Source organism: Chiloscyllium plagiosum, chromosome 11 (assembly GCF_004010195.1).
Source record: "Chiloscyllium plagiosum isolate BGI_BamShark_2017 chromosome 11, ASM401019v2, whole genome shotgun sequence".
Taxonomy (NCBI): domain Eukaryota; kingdom Metazoa; phylum Chordata; class Chondrichthyes; order Orectolobiformes; family Hemiscylliidae; genus Chiloscyllium; species Chiloscyllium plagiosum.
The window spans coordinates 2,103,984-2,124,676 of record NC_057720.1 but is presented as its reverse complement, the minus strand read 5'-3'; the positions used below and the strand labels follow the sequence as shown (position 1 = coordinate 2,124,676).

The following is a 20,693-nucleotide window of genomic DNA, read 5'->3' as shown; positions in this document are numbered from 1 at the left end:
AGGAGAAACTTCTTCACTCAGAGAGTGGTGGCTGTGTGGAATGCTGTGCCCCAGAGGGCAGTGGATGCGCACTCTCTGCATTCATTTAAGAAGGAGTTGTATAGAGCTCTCAAAGATAGTGGAATTAAGGGTTATGGAGATAAGGCAGGAACAGGATACTGATTAGGAATGATCAGCCATGATTATATTGAATGGCGGTGCAGGCTCGAAGGGCTGAATGGCCTACTCCTGCACCTATTGTCTATTGTCTAGAGGGTTGTAGTTGATGGGAAATGTTCATCCTGGAGTCCAGTTGCTAGTGGTGTACCGCAAGGGTCGGTTTTGGGACCACTGCTGTTTGTCATTTTTATAAACGACTTGGATGAGGGCATAGAAGGGTGGGTCAGTAAATTTGCAGACGACACTAAGGTCGGTGGAGTTGTGGATAGTGACAAAGAGACATAGATAAGCTGCAGAGCTGCGCTGAGAGGTGGCAAATGGAGTTTAATGTGGACAAGTGTGAGGTGATTCATTTTGGTCGGAGTAATCGGAATGCAAAGTACTGGCCTAGTGGTAAGATTCTTGGTAGTGTATATGAGCAGAGAGATCTCGGTGTCCATGTACACAGATCCTTAAAAGGTGCCACTCAGGTTGACAGGGTTGTTAAGAAGACATAGTGTTTTAGCTTTTATTAATAGAGGGATCGAGTTCCGGAACCATGAGGATATGTTGCAGCTGTACAAAACTCTGGTGCGGCCGCACTTGGAATATTGTGTACAGTTCTGGTCACCGCATTATGAGGAGGATGTGGAAGTTTTGGAAAGAGTGCAGAAGAGATTTACTAGGATGTTGCCTGGTATGGAGGGAAGGTCTTACAAGGAAAGGCTGAGGGACTTGAGGCTGTTTTCGTTAGAGAGAAGAAGGTTGAGAGGTGACTTAATAGAGACAAATAAGATAATCAGAGGGTTAGATAGGGTGGATAGGGAGAGCCTTTTCCAAGTATGGTGACGGCAAACACGAGGGGACACAACTTTAAAATGAGGGGAGATAGGTATAAGACAGATGTCAGAGGTAGTTTCTTTACTCAGAGAGTAGTAAGGGTATGGAATGCTTTGCCTGCAACAGTAGTAGATTTGCCAACTTTAAGTACATTTAAGTCGTCAATGGACAGGCATAAGGACATACATGGAATAATGTAGGTTATATGGGCTTCAGATTGGTATGACAGGTTGGCGCAACATCGAGGGCCGAAGGGCCTGTACTACGCTGTAATGTTCTAATGTTCTAAAATTTGCAAGAGACCTGAGGGGCAACACTTTCATACAGAGGGTGGTCATGTATGGAATAAACTGCTGGAGGAAGTGGTAGATGCAAATACGGTAACAACATTTAAAAGACATTTGGACAGATACATGAATAGGAAAGGTTTAAAGGGGTATGGGTTAAATGTGGGCAAACAGGACTAGGTTAGTTTGTGGGAAAGATTAGAAATAGAGGAATCAGTTTAAAGGTCTGCTGTCATCTATTTTAGGCAGACATGAAGAGGTTACTTATTTCTCAAAGAATGTCACTGGTTTGTGGAACTTGCTTGCCCCAAAGGAAATGGAGTAGTTGAAGAGTTTTGAGGCAGAGGTGGATAGATTCTTGACTAACAAAGGAGTATCCGGGAAAGGCAGCAAAGTGTTGTTGAGGCCACAATTCAATCAGCCATCGTGTTACTGAATGGAGAAGGCTGAAGGGGCCAAATGGCCTACTCCTGCTCCAAATTCTTCAGTTTGTAAGTTCAGCTTTGTGTTGTTGAGCTGGGATCTTGAGAAGCAGATATCACAGCGAAGGCTGTGTCACCTGAACCCTTTCACCTGAAGGTTAGAGGCGGCACGGTGGCACAGTGGTTAGTACTGTTGCCTTGCAGTGCCAGAGACCCGGGTTCAATTCCCGCCTCTGGCGACTCTGTGTGGAGTTTGCACATTCTCCCCGTGTCTGCGTGGGTTTCCTCCGGGCGCTCCGGTTTCCTCCCACAATCCAGGTACAGGTTAGGTGAATTGGCCAAGCTATATTGCCCGTAGTGTTAGGTAAAGAGGTAAATGTAGGGGAATGGGTCTGGGTGGGTTGCGCTTCAGCGGGTCGGTGTGGGCTTGTTGGGCCGAAGGGCCTGTTTCCACACTGTAAGTAATCTAATCTAATCTAATCTAATCTTTCGTAGCAGCACAAGCCTGCTTAGAAATTAGGGACATGAAGATCTGACTGTGAGTCAGCCAGCTTAAGGAATCCCCTGTGCAATGGTGCAGAAGCCTCATCCAATAGGTACACGATGTGGGCTGCCTGTGAGAGTGATGGCGCTGTCTGCAAGGTGCTATGGGCAGCATTCAAGTGTGGGCAGTGAACAGGAGTATGTTACTACTGTGGCATTGTAATGTTTTCTGAAATCTCAAAACACTTCCCAGCCAATGGCACACTGTTAGAATGTTGGATCTGCAATCACCAACACACACATACAGCAAGCTCTGACAAACAGTCAAGTTACAGTAATCAAATAACATGCGTGATGCTGATTGAGGGGTAAATATTGGCCAGGTAGGCTGGGATAAAGAAGTTGTGCCAAGGAATCAGATGGAGCAGACTGGCTCTCAGTTAACACCTGATCTGAAAGACAGCACCTTTGACAATGGAGCACTCCCTCAGTAGTGTATTAGACCGACAGTCTTGATTTTTTTGCCCTCAAGTTCTTTCATGGGCCTTCAACTTAGAACCTTATGGCTCAGCAATGAGGGTGCAACAAACTGAACCATAGCTAGAACAGAACATGATGTGGGAAAATATCGCAGGAAAAAAAAACGATGGAGAAACAGAATTTTATTTTCAGCACAGAGATTAGTATATGTTGGCATACAGAGGGGACTAGGTGTTCTTGAAATGTAGACTCAAAGTTAACATGAAAGTACTAGAAATTAGAAAGGCAAATGGTATGCGAACCTTTATCACATTGGGATTGGAATACAAGAGTAAATATGTCTTATAAATACTTTTAAGGGCTTTAGTGACTGAACAAATGCAGTACAGTGTTTGGGCTTTGGGTTTTCTTACTCAACAAAGGATATCTTGCCTTAAGGAGGAGTGAGCTAAGGTTTTATTGGACTGCTTCTTGGGGCGTATGGATCGTCTGTGCAGAGACTGGACAGGCAACATCTGTAATCCTGAAATCATGAAGAATGGGAGGTAATCTGATTGAAATGGCGAAGGGACTTGACAGGGTGGATGCTGGCAAGATGCTTCCTGATTGGGCAGCACGGTGGCACAGTGGTTAGCACTGCTGCCTCACAGCGCCAGAGACCCAGGTTCAATTCCCGCTTCAGGCGACTGACTGTGTGGAGTTTACACACTCTCCCCGTGTCTGCGTGGGTTTCCTCTGGGTGCTCTGGTTTCCTCCCACAGTCCAAAAATGTACAGGTTAGGTGAATTGGCCAAGCTAAATTGCCCGTAGTGTTAGGTGATGGGTAAATGTAGGGGAATGGGTCTGGGTGGGTTGCGCTTTAGCAGATCGGTGTGGACTTGTTGGGGCCGAAGGGCCTGTTTCTAATCTAGAAAACTGGGCCGCAGTCTCAGACTGGGCGAGTCATTGAGGAGAAACACTTTATTCTGAATCTTTGCAAGATGTGATCCCCAGAAAACTACAACTGGAACATATTTAAGACAAATACCAATGGGATTGATATACTAAAGCAATTAAGAGACATGGTGATCGTACGCGATAGTCAAGAGGAGATGGGCAGTCCAGGCTCGAGGTCCAGCTAGCTGACTGCTGCTCCTATTGCTTCTGTTCTTATCAAGACAGGTGTTTCTCCCTCAACTAGCAATGAAGGGACAGGTGCTCAAAATCAGAGCACTTCAGATAGGGAAACAAGAACAAACTACTCCCAACAGCAACAGAGTCAGTGAGCAGAGGATACAAATCTGATGGAAATGGCCACAGAGCTGGAGGTGAGGTGACGGAAATGATTGCTTACACAGTGAGGTTTTGAGATCAGAATGCACTGAAAGGCTGGTGAGAAAAAATAATTCAATCATAACTTGCAAAAGGAAGTTAGAACTCGAAAACGTGTAGGGCTATGGAGCAAGAGTGGGTGAAAATGGGGCAAATTGGATAGCTCTTTCAAGAAGCTGACAGATATGATGGGCCAAGTGAGCTCCTGTGTGCTACACCATTTGGTTACCCTGAGATTTGGCAACAGACTGTTATATTCTTTAATTTTGCAACAAAGTGGTGGGCAAACAACAGATAATTAGCAACATTAATGTAAAATACTGGATGCTGGAAATTTGAAACTGTGACAAAAACTGCTGTAAATCATTCTGGCAACTTCTGATGATAGAGAAGCAGTTAATGTTTCAGATCGATCACCTTTCAGTGGCCAATTATCAATCCACATACCAAATGAGGGCATTAAAAAACTCATTATCATGTCATCATCTCATTATTGCTTATGGATAGCTTGCTGCACTAAACTGGATTGCTGTGTTCCCTATGTTACAGCAAGTACACAAGAAAAATCTCTCTTATCTATAAAATGTTTGGTTTGCACTGAGTTTGTGAAAACCACGGCAGAAATGCATCTCTCTTTCTTGTTTGAAGGACCAGTACAATTTCAATCAATGTAAAAAAAGTAGACATTGTGCTACTTGCCTGGTAGATTTTAGCATCTCTCATCAGTTTCTCGACAGGATATTCACTGTTGAAACCATTGCCCCCAAAGATCTGGACAGCATCACTGGCAACCTGATTGGCGATGTCTCCCGCAAAGGCTTTCGCGATGGAGGCGTAGTACGTGTTCCTCCGTCCCTGGTCTACTTCCCAGGCCGCTCTCTGGTAACCTAACCGTGCCAATTCCACCTTCAGGGCCATGTCTGCCAGCATGAAGGAAACTGCCTGATGCTGTACACACAGAGGGAGGAACAACATTCAGCTGAGGCATGGGTATCACTGTTACATTTCCCCAACCCAACTATGCCCCCTCAGAATCCTGCATTACAGGAGGTCATTCTGTCCATCGTGCCTGTGCTGATTTGCTGAAACAGCTATCCAATTAATCCACACCCCCCAAAACACTTTCACCTGATTTAATCTGTCAAGACTTCATTGTTTTGAACATCTCAATTAAATCTCCTCTTCACCTTGTCTCCTCCAAGACAAATAACCCCAATCTCTTTAGTCTCTCATATTATCGAAGTTCCTCAGTCGTGGTATCCCCACTACAGTGATCCTTACCAGAGACCAGTTTATTTCATCACATTTACAGAAGTTACATCAGTTATGCCTGATGCTATGACTCCAACAGGAGTGGTGGCTGGTAATCAGGCCCAGTATTCCATGAGCTGCACCAAAAGTACAAAAGTTTTATTTAATCACTAAAACAGTCAATGTGTTTCTATCTATTACAGTTATCCAGAACAAGGAGAGACCTTCACTAGTTTGATTCAGCAGACCCAGTTCCAAGTCAGGATGGTATGTGACTTGGAAGGGAACTTGAACATAGTGGCATTCCTGGGCATCTGCTGCTGTTATCAGGAGAAAGTGAGGACTGCAGATGCTGGAGATCAGAGTCGAGAGTGTGGTACTGAAAAAGCACAGCAAGTCAGGCAGCATCCGAGGAGCAGGAGAGTCGACGTTTTGGGCAAGAGTCCTTCGTGTGGAATGAGGCTTGTGAGCCGAGGGGGTAGAGAGATAAAGGGGGGGTACGCTGAGAGTGCAATAGGCAGATGGAGGTGGGATTGATGGTGATAGGTCGGAGAGGAGGGTGGAGTGGATAGGTGGGAAGGAAGATGGACAGATAGGACAGGTCAAGAGGGCGGTGCCAAGTTGGAAGGTGGGGAGAGAGAAATGAGGAAACTGGGAAGCAAGGGGGCAGAGATGCAGAGGTTCAGAGATGGAATCCCAGAGCTTAGTACCAAGGCAGCAATTGAAACTGGAGATCCTTAAGCAGAGGGTACATATCCAGAGGGGCTTAGAGAGATAGAGAGGATATTAGTAGACCTGAACACGAGAATGAACATTTTATATTTGAGGAATTGTTACAATGCTTAACCTTACCTGTGCGAGCAATCTTCCAAAGGTTTTCCTTTCCAAAGCATACTTGGTAGCTTCATCCAAGGCTCTCTGGGCTAAACCAACTGCTCCAGCAGCAACCTGTGAACATATTCGTCCGTACAGGAGGCAGAGTTCAGTTATAGATCCCAAACATCCCAAGGATGATCGACACTGTACTATATTTTATACATTGTGAACCAGTCTGTACTTTAATTCGACTTTACCTTTCCATCACTGAGTACAAGAAATTTTCCGATTAAGTCTAACGACTGGACCATAAAACTAGGGTCCCTTAAGGTAGTTCTGTGCAATCGGGAAGTGGGAGATCTGAGGGAGAAGAGCACAAGGAAAGGTGCTTTTAAATGAGCCTGAATCTGCGGTCTCTTCTACCTCAAAGAAACAGAGTAATGTGCAATGTGGTAGAGGTGATGACGAGCTGAAGGCAAAGAAACCACTAGGGGGCAGTGACCAGACTATGATCGAATTCACCCTGCAGTTTGAGAGGGAGAAGCTGGAATCGGATGTTACAATAAAATAATGGAGTAAAGGCAACCACAAAGACATGAGGGAGGAGCTGGCCAGAATTGTTTGCTTCAGGAAGACGAGCAGGAAAGACAGTGCAGCAGGAAACGCAGAGGTTTCTGGGGTAATTCAAGAGGCACAGCAGAAATTCATCTCAAGGAAGAAAAAAACATATTAAGGGCAACATACAAGGCAACCATAGCTGACAATGGAAGTTAGAACAGCTTCAAAGCAAAAGGAGCAGCATACAATGTGGTGAGGATTAACAGGAAGCCAGAGGATTGGAAATGCTTTAAAAACCAGCAGAAGGCAAATAAAAAAACAATAGGGAGGTGGCGGGGAAGATGAAATAGGAGAGGAAGCTAGCTAGTAATATTAAAAAAAAAGGATTGCAAGAATTATTTTAGATATCTAAAAAGGTAAGAGAGAGACAAGAATGGACATTGAAACATGACATCTCTGAAAGTTGCCACCCAGGTAAATAGTGCGGTGAGGAAGGCATATGGCATACTGGCTTTTATTGGTAGAGGAATTGAGTTCCGGAGTCCTGAGGTCATGATGCAGTTGTATAAGACTCTGGTGCGGCCGCATCTGGAATATTGTGTGCAGTTTTGGTCGCCATACTATTGGAAGGATGTGGAGGCACTGGAACGGGTGCAGAGGAGGTTTACCAGGATGTTGCCTGGTATGGAAGGAAGATCGTATGAGGAAAGACTGAGACACTTGGGGCTGTTTTCATTAGAGAAAAGAAGGTTTAGGGGTGACTTGATTGAGGTGTACAAGATGATTAGGGGGTTAGATAGGGTTGACAGTGTGAACCTTTTCCCGCGTATGGAGTCGGGTATTACAAGGGGGCATAGTTTTAAATTAAGGGGGGGTAGATATAGGATTGAAGTTAGGGGTAGGTTCTTCACTCAGCGGGTCGTGAGTTCATGTAATGCCCTGCCAGTAGCAGTGGTGGACTCTCCCTCTTTATGGGCATTTAAGCTGGCATTGGATAGGTATATGGAGGATAGTGGGTTAGTATAGGTTAGGTGGGCTTGGATCGGCGCAACATCGAGGGCCAAAGGGCCTGTACTGCGCTGTATTCTTCTATGTTCTATGTTCTAACACTGGAAAATGAGGCTGGAAAATTAGTAATGGGGATCAAAGAAAAGGCTGAAGAACTGAATAAGTACTTTGCACCAGTTTTCACAGTGGAAGACACCAACAGCTTATCAGAATTCCGAGAGAGTCAAGAGGCAGCGATGGGTGCAGTGGCCATCATTAGGGAAAAGGAGTTCAGCAAGCTGAAAGGTCTAAAGTTGGATAAATCACCTGGACAAGATAATTATATCTGAGGGGTCTGATGGAGATAGCTGAGGAGGTTGTGGAAGCATTGGTGGTGATCTTTCAGGAATCACTGGAGTCAAGGAGGGCCCGAGAGGACTAGGAAATGATTTATGCTCTGCTTGAGAAGGGAGGAAGGCAGAAGACTGGAAACTACAGGCCTGTTAGCCTGACCTTGGTCGTTGGTAGGATTTTAGAGTCTATTATTAAGAATGAGATTGCGGAGTACTTGGAAGTGAATGGTAAAACCGGGCTGAGTCAGGGAAGCTAATTGAAACATACAGAATACTGAATGGGCTGGACAGAGTAGATGGAGGGAAGATGTTTCCATTGGTAGGAGAGACTAGGACCCAAGGGCGCAGTCTTAAAACAAAGAGAAGACCTTTTAGAATGAAAATAAGGAGAAACGTCTTCAGCCAGAGAGTGGGGAATCTATGGAATTCATTACCACAGAAGGCTGTGTAGACCAGATCATTGAGTATATTTAAAACAGAGATAGATAGGTTCTTGAGTATTAAGGGGATCCAGGGTTAAGGGGAGAAAGCAGCAGAAATGGGGTTGATGATTGAATGGCTGAGCAAACTCAATGGATCAAAATGGCCTAATTTCTGCTCCAATGTCTTATGGTTTCACCAAGGAGAGGTTATACCTGACAAATCTGTTAGAATTATTTGAGGAGGTAATGTGCAAGTTAGACAAAGGAGAGCCAGTGAACATGATCTATTTGGATTTCCAGAACGCCACACAGGAGATTGCTAAATCATACAAGAGCCCATGGTGTGGAGACATGGACAGAAGATTGGCTGATTGGCAGAAGGTAGAGAGTAGGCATAAAGGGGTCATTTCCAGATGGCAGGCAATGAATGGTCGAGTTCTGCAGGGGTCAGTGTTGGGACCACAAGTATTCACATTATACAGTAATGATCTGCATGAAGGAACTGAGGGCATTGTTGCTATATTTGCAAAAGATGCAAAGGTAGGTGCAGGGGTAGACAGTATTGAGGAAGCAGGGAGGCAGCAGAAGGACTCGGACAGGCTAATAGAGTGGGCAAAGAAGTGGCAGATGGAATACAATGTAGAAACTTGTGCAGTTATGCACTTTGGTAGAAAGGATAGAGGCACAGAGGATATTTTAAACAGAGAAAGGCTTCAGAAGTCAGTAGCACAATGGGACTTGGGAGTCCTAGTTCAGCTTTCTCTTAGGTTAACATGCAGGTTCAGTTGGCAATTTGGATGGCAAATGTAATGTTAATATTCATTTCAAGGGGGCTAGAATACAAGAGCAGAGAAGTACTACTGAGGCTGTATAAGAATCTGGTTAGACCGTATCCGGAATATTGTGAGCGGTGTTGGACCCTATATCTAAGGAAGGATGTGCTGGCTTTGGGTGGATCTAGAGGAGGTTCACAAGAATGATCCTGGGGGTGAAGGGCTTGTCATGTGAGGAGCTGTTGAGGACTTTGGGTCTGTATTCCTGGAGATTAGAAAGATGAGGGAGAAACTGATTGAAATTTACAGAATACTGAGAGGCCTGATAGAGTGAATGTGAAGATAATGTTTCCGCCGGTAGGAGAGACTAGCAATCGTAGGCACATCTTCATAGTGCAGGGACCAACATTTCTAACTGACACAAGGAGGAATTTCTTCAGCTAGAGGGTGAGGAAATCTGTGGAACTCATTGCTGGAGAAGGCTGTGGAGGCCAATTAATTGAGTTTATTAAAATTCAGAGATAGACAAGTTTTGATTGGTAAGAGGATTGATGGTTATGGGGAGAAGGCCGGGGAAAGGGGTTGAGAAACACTATTAGCCATGACGGAATGGCAGAGCAGAGCATGGTGCCTCAGTGGTTAGCACTGCCTCACAGCACCAGAGACTCAGGTTCAATTCCAGTCTTGGGCGACTGTGTTGAGTTTGCACATTCTCTCCATGTCTGCGTGGGTTTCCTCCCCCAATCCAAAGATGTGCAGGTTAAGTGAATTGGCCAGGCTAAATTGCCCAGAGTGTTCAGGGATGTGTAGGTTATGTGCATTTGTTAGGGCAAATATAGGATAATAGGGTAGGGGAATGGGTCTGGACGGAGGATCGGTGTGAACTTGTTGGGTCAAAGGCCCTGTTTCCACACTGTAAGGAATCCATGATGGATCAAATGGTTGAATTCTCTCTGCTCTTGCATCTTGTAATCTTATGGAATTTGGCCTAAGGGTGGGGTGGGTAAAATCATCAAAAGCATTCTGCAGCTTTTAGTGTGTACACTGAGCATTGAGATTTCCATACTGTATAAAACAAGCTTTGTTTCAGAGTTTGTTTCTGACGCTCACACGGTGTAAGTGGTGGCTTTGTTCCAAATAAAGATTCAACTCAACATTTAAAACGTCACTTCTAATTGTCTGAGAATACTTCATACATCCTCCAATGCCTCACCCCAACATTCCAGACATTTAAGTCAGCTGTAAACCCTACTCACCGGTGGTCTGGTTTTGTCAAACGCTCCCATTGCAATTTTGAAGCCAGCTCCCTCGCCAATGAGGACATTCTCCTTGGGCACTCGCACATCTTCAAAGACAATGCCTCTAGTATCGGAACAGCGCTGACCCATGTTCATCTCCTAGCCCAACAACACTGACGTCAATATTAAAAAGATTCAGACATCATGTTGAGCTAATGCATGGCCATGTTTCTCTGTCAATATTTAAAATGGTTAATTAGACAATCACTGGGCGGAGGATAGATGTTGGTATTGTGAAGGAACGTATTCAAAGGTATTGAAAAGCTTCACCATTCAATCTGAGCTTGTGACTGCTTTGTACATCTGCTCATCGATTACACAACTTAAATTGTGCATCAAAATTATAGTCATAGAGCATGGAAACAGAGCCTTCAGTTCAACCAGTCCATGCTCAACATGATCCCAAACTAAATTAGTCCCATCTGCCTCCGTTTGGCCCATATCCCACCAAATCTTTCCTATTCATTATCCAAATGTCTTTTAAACGCTGTAAGTGTACCTGCGTCCATTACTTTGCTTTCCTGTTCTTTTTAAATCTTTCTCCTCCCACCTCAAAAATATGCTGCATTTTGAACTTTCCCACCTTAGGGAAAAGACCCTTTCTATTCACTTTATCTGTGCACGTCATAATTTTATAAAGCACTACAGCGTCACCCTTCAACCTCCTCTTATAACTCAACTCCACCCCCCCCACCCCCCAATAAGTCCTTTCTGAACCCTCTCCAATTTAATAACATCCTTCCTATAATAGGGCAACCAAAACCGCACAGTACACCAGAGGAGATCTCAACAATACCCTATACAACCTCATGACATCCTAACCCCCATTAGCAAAGCTCTGAGCAAAGAAGGTAAGTGTGCTAAACACCTTCTTAACCACCCTGTCTACCTGCGTAAATTTCAAAGAATTATGTACCTGAACCCCAAGGTCTCATTGTCCCACAATACTACCTTAGGGTCCTACCATTAATTGTATAAGTCTTGCCCCTATTTGTTTTACCAAAATGTAATATCTCACATTTATCCAAATTAAACTCCATCTGCCATTCCTCAGCCCATTGAGCCATTTGATCAAGATCTCTTTGTAATCTTAGATAACCTTCTTTACTGTCAACTATACCGCCAATTTTGTCATCATCCACAAACTTATTAGCCATGCCTCCTATATTCTCATCCAAATCATTTATAAAAATGGCAAACAAAAGTGGACCCAGTACTGATCCCTGTGGAACACTGCTAGTCACAGGCCTCCAGTCCGATAAACAAACCTCCACCACCACCCTCTGTCTCCTACTGTCAAGCCAATTTCATATCCAATTGGCAAGCTCACCCAATCCCACATGATCTAACATTACTAATTAGTCTATCATGCGGAACCTTATCAACTGAAGTTTACTGCTCTTCCCTCAATCGTTTTGGTTATTTCCTCAAAAAAACTCATCAAGTTTATGAGACACTATTTCCCTCACACAAAACAATGCTTACAATCCTTAATCAGTCCTTCCCTTTCCAAATGCATGTAAATCCTATCTTTCAGAGCCACCTCCAATAACTTACCCACCAGCGATGTCAGACCTACAGGTCTTAGATCCCAGGCTTCTCTTACAGCCTTTCTTAAACAAGGTAGAACATTAGCCACCCTCCAATCCGCCGATACCTCACCCATGATTAGAAATGATACAAATATCTCTGCTAGGGGCCGTGCAATTTCTTCCCTAACTTCTCACAACATCCTGGGACACAATGATCAGGTCCCGGAGATTTATACACTTCCTTTTTCGGAGACCTCCAGTACTTCCTCTCGAGTAATGTGAAATTTTCAAAACATCAATATTTGTTTCCCTGGGTTCTCTAGTCTCTATTTCTTTCTCCACAGTAAAAACAGACTAGAAATATTCATTTGGTATCTCTCCCATACAGGTTCAACATACAGATAACCTTGTTGATTTTTAAGAGGTCCTACTCTCTCTCTAGTTGCTATTTTGCTCTTAATGTACTTGTAGAATCTTTTTGGATTATCTGCCAAGGCTATCTCATTCCCCTCTCAAGAATGCCCCTATACTCTTTATATCCTTCAAGAGATTTATTTGATCCCAGATGTCGACCTCGGAATGTTTATTCTTGACTAGAACCTCAACATCTTCATTCATCCACTGTTCTCTAACCTTACCAGCTGTACTTTTTACTCTAACAGGAACATAATGCCTCTGAACTCTAATTATCACACTTTTGAAATCCTCCCACTTGTCAGTTGCCCCTTTACCTGTGAACAGTTTATTCCAGTCAACTTTTGAATCATTGAAACATTTCTGCATAAAAACACATGCTAAATACCTTCCTTCCAATCTGGATTCCAGGTGAGTCAGCATCTACAATGAAGCCAGTGAAAGCCTTGCCTGCAGAGGCTTTCGGATCTGGATCAGAGCGAGCGAGGAGAAAATACCTGGAGCAAAACAAACATTTAAAAATGATTGACCATTTGCAAATGATCCACTCCAATTTTATTTTTTAAAGAAACTTATTTTCTACAGTTAGGAGGTTTTGGTTTCCTCTTTTAGTCTCTGAAATGCTGGAGGGCATCCTGTAACAGCTCCAGGCCCCGATGAAGCCACTTTCCTGAGTAAGTCATTAAAGAGAAGCTGCAAACATCCTAGAGATTGCTCAGCTTCAGATTGTTTACTTGCCCCAGATCCCTTGCTACCACGCCCCATCTCTGACTGAGATTCCAATTCACAAACTCCCCAAAATGTTAGTTCACATTATGACTGTAGGTGAGGCCTGCAGTTTAATTTAGAGCCTCAAAACTTCTTTTTTAAAAAGCTATCACAGAAATACAAATCTTCATAAATCACTGGTTTGGGCCCAGCTAGATGACCATGTCCAGTTCTGGACTCCACATGAAGAAGAATGCCATGCCTTGGAGACAGCGTGGAGGAGATTTACTGAAACGGGACCAAAAACAAGAGGGCACAGCTTTAAACTGATTTGCAAAAGAAGGAAATGAGAGATGAGAAAAAAAACCTTTTCCATCTAGTGAGTATTCAGGAGCTGGAATGCACTACCTGGAAGGCATCAAAAAGGCATTATTTAAATAGAAACAACTTGGAGGGTTATGGGGGAAAGAAAAACAGATATTATCAGTTTTGAGGAAGAGTAATCAGACCCGAAATGTTAACTCTAATTTCTCTTCACTGATGCTGCCAGACCTGCTGAGCTTTTCCAGCAACTTCTGTTTCTGTTTCTAGAAGTCTCTATATCGGTGAGAACCTCCTTGCTTTGCATACTCGCACTTGAAATGTCTTAGTCCACCTCCGGAGATGGCAGGGAGTTGTTGATCAAATCATTGTGATAATTAAACAGTGAAGAAATCTTCCAGAGAACATCTTCACTTTGACAGATATTACCCAGCAAAAGAAAAATGTAACCAATAAGAGGAAGAGCCTCTTGAATTTGTTCAGCTCTTCAGTAAGATTATGGCTGATCTTATATCTCAATCCTATTCTATGCTCTATCCTCAGATACCTCAAGCAAGAATCTATTGATCTCGGTCTCGAATTAACAGAATGACTGGCATAGAGAATTCCAAAGATTCACGACTAAAAGAGTGGGGGAAGTAAATCCCAAAATAAAAGTTGAAAGGGAAACAATGTTTGAAGAGGAAACTATCTGTTTCATGAACCATTTACACCTAAATGGGTGCTGTTGTCACAGGGACCCCTTGGAGCCCAGTTTGCACTAACATCTTCAGCTTCCATGAGAACCGCATCATTGATGAACTGACCTCTCACCTCCTACCTCCTTCATATTTTCAATACACAGGCAAGTTTGCTATACTTGAATCTGCAGGTGTATGGAACAATTTCCTCACGTTTCAATGGTCTGCATCCTGTGCTCAAATTAACATTCAAAATGCTCCCTATTGTCAACCCACTTGTTCAGAAATCCATTAATGAGTTTTCCACTACTGTTGACTGCAAGCCCACCTTCTGCGGTCAAGATGCATACACGGATTCCTGCAGTTCCACACACTATAAGATCAGCAATTGTATAAATATGGCCTGAGCTATTTGCTCACTCTACAAGTTTGATGCCTACATTGGGAGATTCAAAGCTATCTTGCAGGGTATTGGCTCCTCAGTCACATTACTGCTCACTGTATATTGTGCAAACTCATACAGGAGCCTAAAGTTGTGATGTCTACTTCAGAAGAGTTCTCGGTCTACCTCAGACTACCCTGGAAGAGCAAATTATTTCAAAGTTTGAGCAATGCATGAAGCTCTTTTACACTACTATGCAAGGGGAGATAACGGCTGAGCTCTGGGACTATTAATCCACAGTCCCAGGTAATGTTCTGGGGGCCCGAGTTTGAATCGTGGCATGGCAGACGGTGGAACTTCAATTCAATACCATACCGGGGATTAAGAGTCTATGAATCCATTGTCAATTGTCGGAAAAACCCATCTGGTTCACGAATGTCCTTTGGGGAAGGCAACTGCCATCCTTACCTGGTCTGGCCTACATGACTTCAGACCCAAAGCGATGTGGTTGACTCTCAGCAGCCCTCTGGGTAATTAGGGATGGGCAATAAATGCTGGCCCAGCCAGCGATATCTTCATCCGTGAATGAATTTTTAAAAAGCATTAGCAACATGAGTAGTATTTGCAAATTTAGAGATGATTTGTAGCTCAGGTTGTGGATCAGGCTATAGATTTGCTCGTTGAGCTGGTAGGGTTTTCTCACATGTTTCGCCACCACACTAGGTGACATCATTAGTGAGCCTCCAATGAAGTGCTGGTGTTCTGTCCCGCTTTCTATTTGTATAACTTGGTCTATTGTGGTGGGTGATATCACTTCTGGTTCTTTTTCTTAGAGGTTGGTAAACGGGGTCCAAATCAATATGTTTGTTAATGGAGTCCCAGTCTGAATGCCAGGCTTCTAGGAATTCCTGTGCGTGTCTTTGTTTAGCCTGTCCCAGGATGGATGCATTGTCCCAGTCGGACTGGTGTCCCTCTTCATCTGTGTGTACGGATACTAGTGAAAGAGGGTCATGTCTTTTGGTGCTCAAATATCCTGGTGGCTAGTTTCCACTAGTGCTTCATCGGAGGCTCTGTTGATGCAACCGAGCATGGCAACAAAACGTTTGAGAAAAATCTACCAGCTCAGCAAGCAAACTTACAACCTGATCCACAACCTGAGCTACAAATCTTCTGTAAAGTTGCAAACATTTATGGGCATAATACATTCAAATTAGCCCAAACATAGGAAACCGATGTCATCTGACTGAGTGCACCTGCCAACAACTGTACATCCTACACGAATCTATACAAATGCCTCAGGAAACAGGTATTACCACGATGTGTCAAATACAAACAACCTCTCAACACCCCACAAACCAGAAGAACAGCAGGACAGAAAGGCTGCAGGGTGCTACGCGAAATGATAAATGATGCCCACAACCGACTCCACAAATACGAACAAGAAATGTCGCGCCAAAAAACTCTGTACACTAACCCGACTGACCATAAGTGGACAAGTATACTAGAATAAGTCATCAACACTACACAGCGGACCAAGACAATGAAAAGACTCTATCCACTCCACCCAGGAATTCCTTAACATCATAAAGACACCAAGGTAGAGAACGACGAGGTCATGGTTTCTTTCGATGTGACGGACCTATTCACATCAATAAACATCACCCTAACCAAAGAAACACTGGCCTCACTGCTAGATGAACCAAGGACATAAACACCTGACAGCACCAACTCCATCAGCAAGGACAGCATCCTTGTTAGACCTGTACTTCACAACCCAGTTCACCTTCAATGACAAGATCTACAAACAAACCAACAGGACGCCTATGGGATCACCAATATTAGGACTCTTAGCAGAAGCAGTTACGTTGAGGTTAGAATGAACAGCCCTTCCCACGATCCAGCCCAAGCTTTGGGTCCACTATATGGATGATACCTTTGTCATCACAAAACACAACAAATTAGAAGAAATCCACAAACACATAAACAACATCCTTACTGGTGTGAAGTTCACCAAAGAGGAAGAGAACAACTACAGACTCCCCTTCCTAGGCTTCACGGTAGAACGAATAGCCAATGGAGAGCTACAGACTAGCGTCTACAGGAGAGCCACACACACTGACCAGATACTCAACTACAGGAGCAATCATCCCAACACCCACAAACCATGCTGCATCAGAACATTATTTAAATGAGGTACAACACACTGCAGCACCCAGGAACTACAAGAAGCCGAGGAAAAACACGTATACAACGTATTCTGGGTGAAGAAAATCCTCCTCAATTCAGTCCTAACTCTGCTCCCCCTAAGTTTGAGGCTATGCCCTCTTGTTCTAGTCTCACCTGCCAGTGGAAACAACCTCTCAACTTCTATCTTATCTATTCCCTTCATAATTTTATATGTTTCTATATGATACCCCCTCATTCTTCTAAATTCCAATGAATATAATCCCAGTCTGCTCAGTCCCTCCTCATAAACCAACCCTCAACTCTGGAATCAACCCAGTGAACCTCCTGTTAATAATAATTAAAGTTATCATCATTTGGAGAACTCAATAGTGTTGGAAACGTACCAGTTAGCTTGGCCACCATTTGTGATCCACATCTTCTGCCCATTAATGATATATTCATCGCCCTTTTTCTCTGCTCTGGTCTTGATGCCAGCAACATCGGAACCAGCACCAGGTTCTGTCACACAGTATGCCTGAGCAGCGAGAAGAGCTCCATTAGCTACAGGTGTTTACAGCGGATTTTGTTTTGGCAGTGAATGATTTTGTGAACCATTATATTTAGCTACACTCACACACATCAACGGAGCCTCAGACATTCGTCCCAAGTACTTCTTCTGCTGTGCCTCATTGCCTGCGAGGATTACTGGCATTTGCTTGAAAAGTGAAAGGCACAAGTTAGAAGTGTTGTGCAATGTCAAAGAAATTCTGCTAAACTAACCATAAAATTTCTAAAAGAAAATAAACAATTTTTAAAAGTCTCACTATTCCAGAGCACCATTTCAATCTTAGTCACATTAGGATCTATTTTCATGATGGTTGAAACATCAACTCTCCTGCTCCACGGATACTGCCTGATCTGCTGTGCTTTTCCAGCACCACACGTTTTGACTCTGATCTCCAGCATCTGCAGTCCTCATTTTCACCCATCTATGTTCCATGATATGTATCTCTATGACTCTACATATACCCAGAGGAGAGAGATTGTCTTTTCCTTCAATGGCGATGAGTGTTGCTGACAATGTCAATGTTTATCCCTCAGCCCTTCAGAGAGAGGTGGTGAGTCAGCTTCTTGAATCACTGTAGTCCATGGAGTATAAGTGCATACACAATGCTCAGACTGAGGTCCAGGATTTTGACTCTAAAGGAATGACAATCTATTTCCAAGTGAGAGGTTTGGAGGGGAACAATCAGGTGGTGGTGTTTCTGCTGTGCAGAGGTGGTGGGACTAGGGGAAAAATAACTAGCAAAGATTGGGTCCAAGGCTGAGGGGAGATTTGAGGGTATTTTTTTAAAAAACAGAGAGTCATAGAGATGTACAGCACAGAAGCAGACCTTTCGGTCCAACTTGTCCATCCTGCCTGATATCTTAACCTAATCTCATCCCACTTGCCAGCACCCGGCCCATATCTCTCCAAACTCTTCCTATTCATATATCCATCCAAATGCCTTTTAAATGTTGTACATTGAAATGAAGGATCAAAGTGAATGGTGAAGCAAGCTCACTGGGCCATATGGTTTTCTCCTGCTTGGTAGGTTATGTCTATTCTGACTTGGAATTATTTCTCCATTCTGGGTCAAGGCCTTGAAATTCCTTTCTAAACAGCACTGTTGGAATAAGTACAACATATGCCCTGCAGGAAATCAATGAGGACATCCACCATCTTCTCTCATGGCAGACAGAAACAGGCAAAAATGGGTATGGCTATCCACATCTAGGAAATGGACTTTTAAAAACACACCAAGAACAGCCACTTGGCAAGGTACTTGGCCTTTCTGCATTTGTGATACTTCATTGAGAAGAGGAGAGAAATCTGGAAGAAGAAGGAAGAGTTCGGTTAAGAAAAAGAAGGAAGCATATGTCAGGTATAGACAGAATAGATCAAGTGAATCCTTAGAAGAGTATAAAGGCAGTAGGAGTATACTTAAGAGAGAAATCAGCAGGGCAAAAAGGGGACATGAGATAGCTTTGGCAAATAGAATTAAGGAGAATCCAAAGGGTTTTTACAAATACATTTAGGACAAAATGGTAACTAGGGAGAGAATAGGGCCGCTCAAAGATCAAACTAGGAGAAAGTGAGGATTGCAGATGCTGGAGATTAGAGTCGAGAGTGTGGTGCTGGAAAAGCACAGCAGGTCAGACAGCATCCAAGGAGCAGGAGAATTGACCTTTTGGGCATAATGATGAAGGGATTATGCCTGAAATGTCGATTCTCCTCCTCTGCACCTGTTGTGCTTTTCCAGCATCACACACTCAACCCCCAAAGATCAGGAAGATGACCTTTGTGTGGAACCACAGGAGATGGGGGAGGTACAAAATGAGTATTTTGCATCAGTATTTACTGTGGAAAAGGACATGGAAGATATAGAATGTAAGGAAATAGATGGTGACATCTTGAAAAATGTCCAAATTATAGAGGAGGAAGTGGTGGATGTCTGGAAACGCATAAAAGTGGATAAATCTGTAGGACCTGATCAGGTGTACCCGAGAACTCTGTGGGAAACTAGGCAAGTGATTGCTAGGCCTCTTGCTGAGATATTTGTATCATCGATAGTCACAGGTAAGGTGCCGGAAGACTGGAGGTCGGCTAATGTGGTGCCACTGTTTAAGGAGGGTGGTAAGGACAAGCCAGGGAACTACAGACTGGTGAACCTGATGTCAGTGGTGGGCAAGTTGTTGGAGGGACTCCTGAGGGACAGGGTGTACGTGTGTTTGGAAAGGCAAGATAGTCACAGGTAAGGTGCCGGAAGACTGGAGGTTGGCTAATGTGGTGCCACTATTTAAGAAAGGTGGTAAGGACAAACCAGGGAACTATAGAACTATAGCCTGACTTCAGTGGTGGACAAGTCGTTGGAGGGAATCCTGAGGGACAGGATGCACATGTATTTAGAAAGGCAAGGACTGATTAGGGATAGTCAGCATGGCTTTGTGCGTGGGAAATCATGTCTCACAAACTTGATTGAGTTTTTGAAGAAGTAACAAAGAGGATTAATGAGGGCAGAGCAGTGGACATGATCTATATGGACTTCAGTAAGGCATTTGACAAGGTTCCCCATGGGAGACTGGTTAGCAAGGTTAGATCTCATGGAATGCAGGGAGAACTAGCCATTTGGATACAGAACTGGCTCAAAGGTAAAAGACAGAGGGTGGTGGGGGAGGATTGGTTTTCAGATTGGAGGCCTGTGACCAGTGGAGTGTCATAAGGATCGGTGCTGGGTCCACTACTTTTCTTCATTTTATATAAATTATTTGTATGTGAACTTAAGAGGTACAGTTAGTAAGTTTACAGATGACACCAAAATTGGAGGTGTAGTGAAGTGCGAAGAAGGTTCCCTCAGATTACAACAGTGTCTTGACTGGATGGGCCAATCGGCTAAGAAGTGGCAAATGGAGTTTAATTCAGATAAATGCAAGGTACTGCATTTTGGGAAAGCAAAATTAGGACTTATGCACTTAATTGTAAGGTCCTAGGGAGTGCTGTCGAACAAAGAAACCTTGGAGTGCAGGTTCACAGCTCCTTGAAAGTAGAGTCACAGGTAGATAGGATAGTGAAGAAGGCTTTCCTTTATTGGTCAGAATATTGAGTACAGGAGTTGGGAGGTCATGTTGCGGCTGTACAGGACATTGGTTAGGCCACAGTTGGAATATTGCATGCAATTCTGGTCTCCTTCCTATCGGAAGGATGTTGTGAAACTTGAAAGGGTTCAGAAAAGATTTACAAGGATGTTGCCAGGGTTGGAGGATTTGAGCTACAGGGAGAGGTTGAATAGGCTTGGGCTGTTTTCCATGGAGTGTCGGAGGCTGAGGGATGATCTTATAGAGGTTTATAAAATCATGAGGGGCATGGATAGGGTAAATAGGCAAGGTCCTTTCTCTGGGATGGGGGAGTCCAGAACTAGAGAGCATAAGTTTAGGGTGAGAGGGGAAAGATATAAGAGAGAGCTAAGGGGCAACTTGTTCACACAGAGGGTGGTGTGTGTATGGAATGAACTGGAGAGAGGAAGTGATGGA

General features: G+C 43.8%; 1 protein-coding gene across 1 annotated transcript in view; it reads right to left on the bottom strand.

The window, feature by feature from the left end:
• acadm (acyl-CoA dehydrogenase medium chain) overlaps window positions 1–20,693 on the bottom strand; it is a 55,150-nt gene that overhangs the window by 13,266 nt on the left and 21,191 nt on the right. The window contains exons 6-11 of the mRNA XM_043700066.1: window positions 17,257–17,337; window positions 17,027–17,157; window positions 12,754–12,862; window positions 10,378–10,518; window positions 6,065–6,160; window positions 4,661–4,909 (exon numbers count right to left, since the gene is read on the bottom strand). Of these exons, the coding sequence (XP_043556001.1) occupies window positions 4,661–4,909; window positions 6,065–6,160; window positions 10,378–10,518; window positions 12,754–12,862; window positions 17,027–17,157; window positions 17,257–17,337 (807 nt within the window). The remainder of the gene's footprint in view (window positions 1–4,660; window positions 4,910–6,064; window positions 6,161–10,377; window positions 10,519–12,753; window positions 12,863–17,026; window positions 17,158–17,256; window positions 17,338–20,693) is intronic.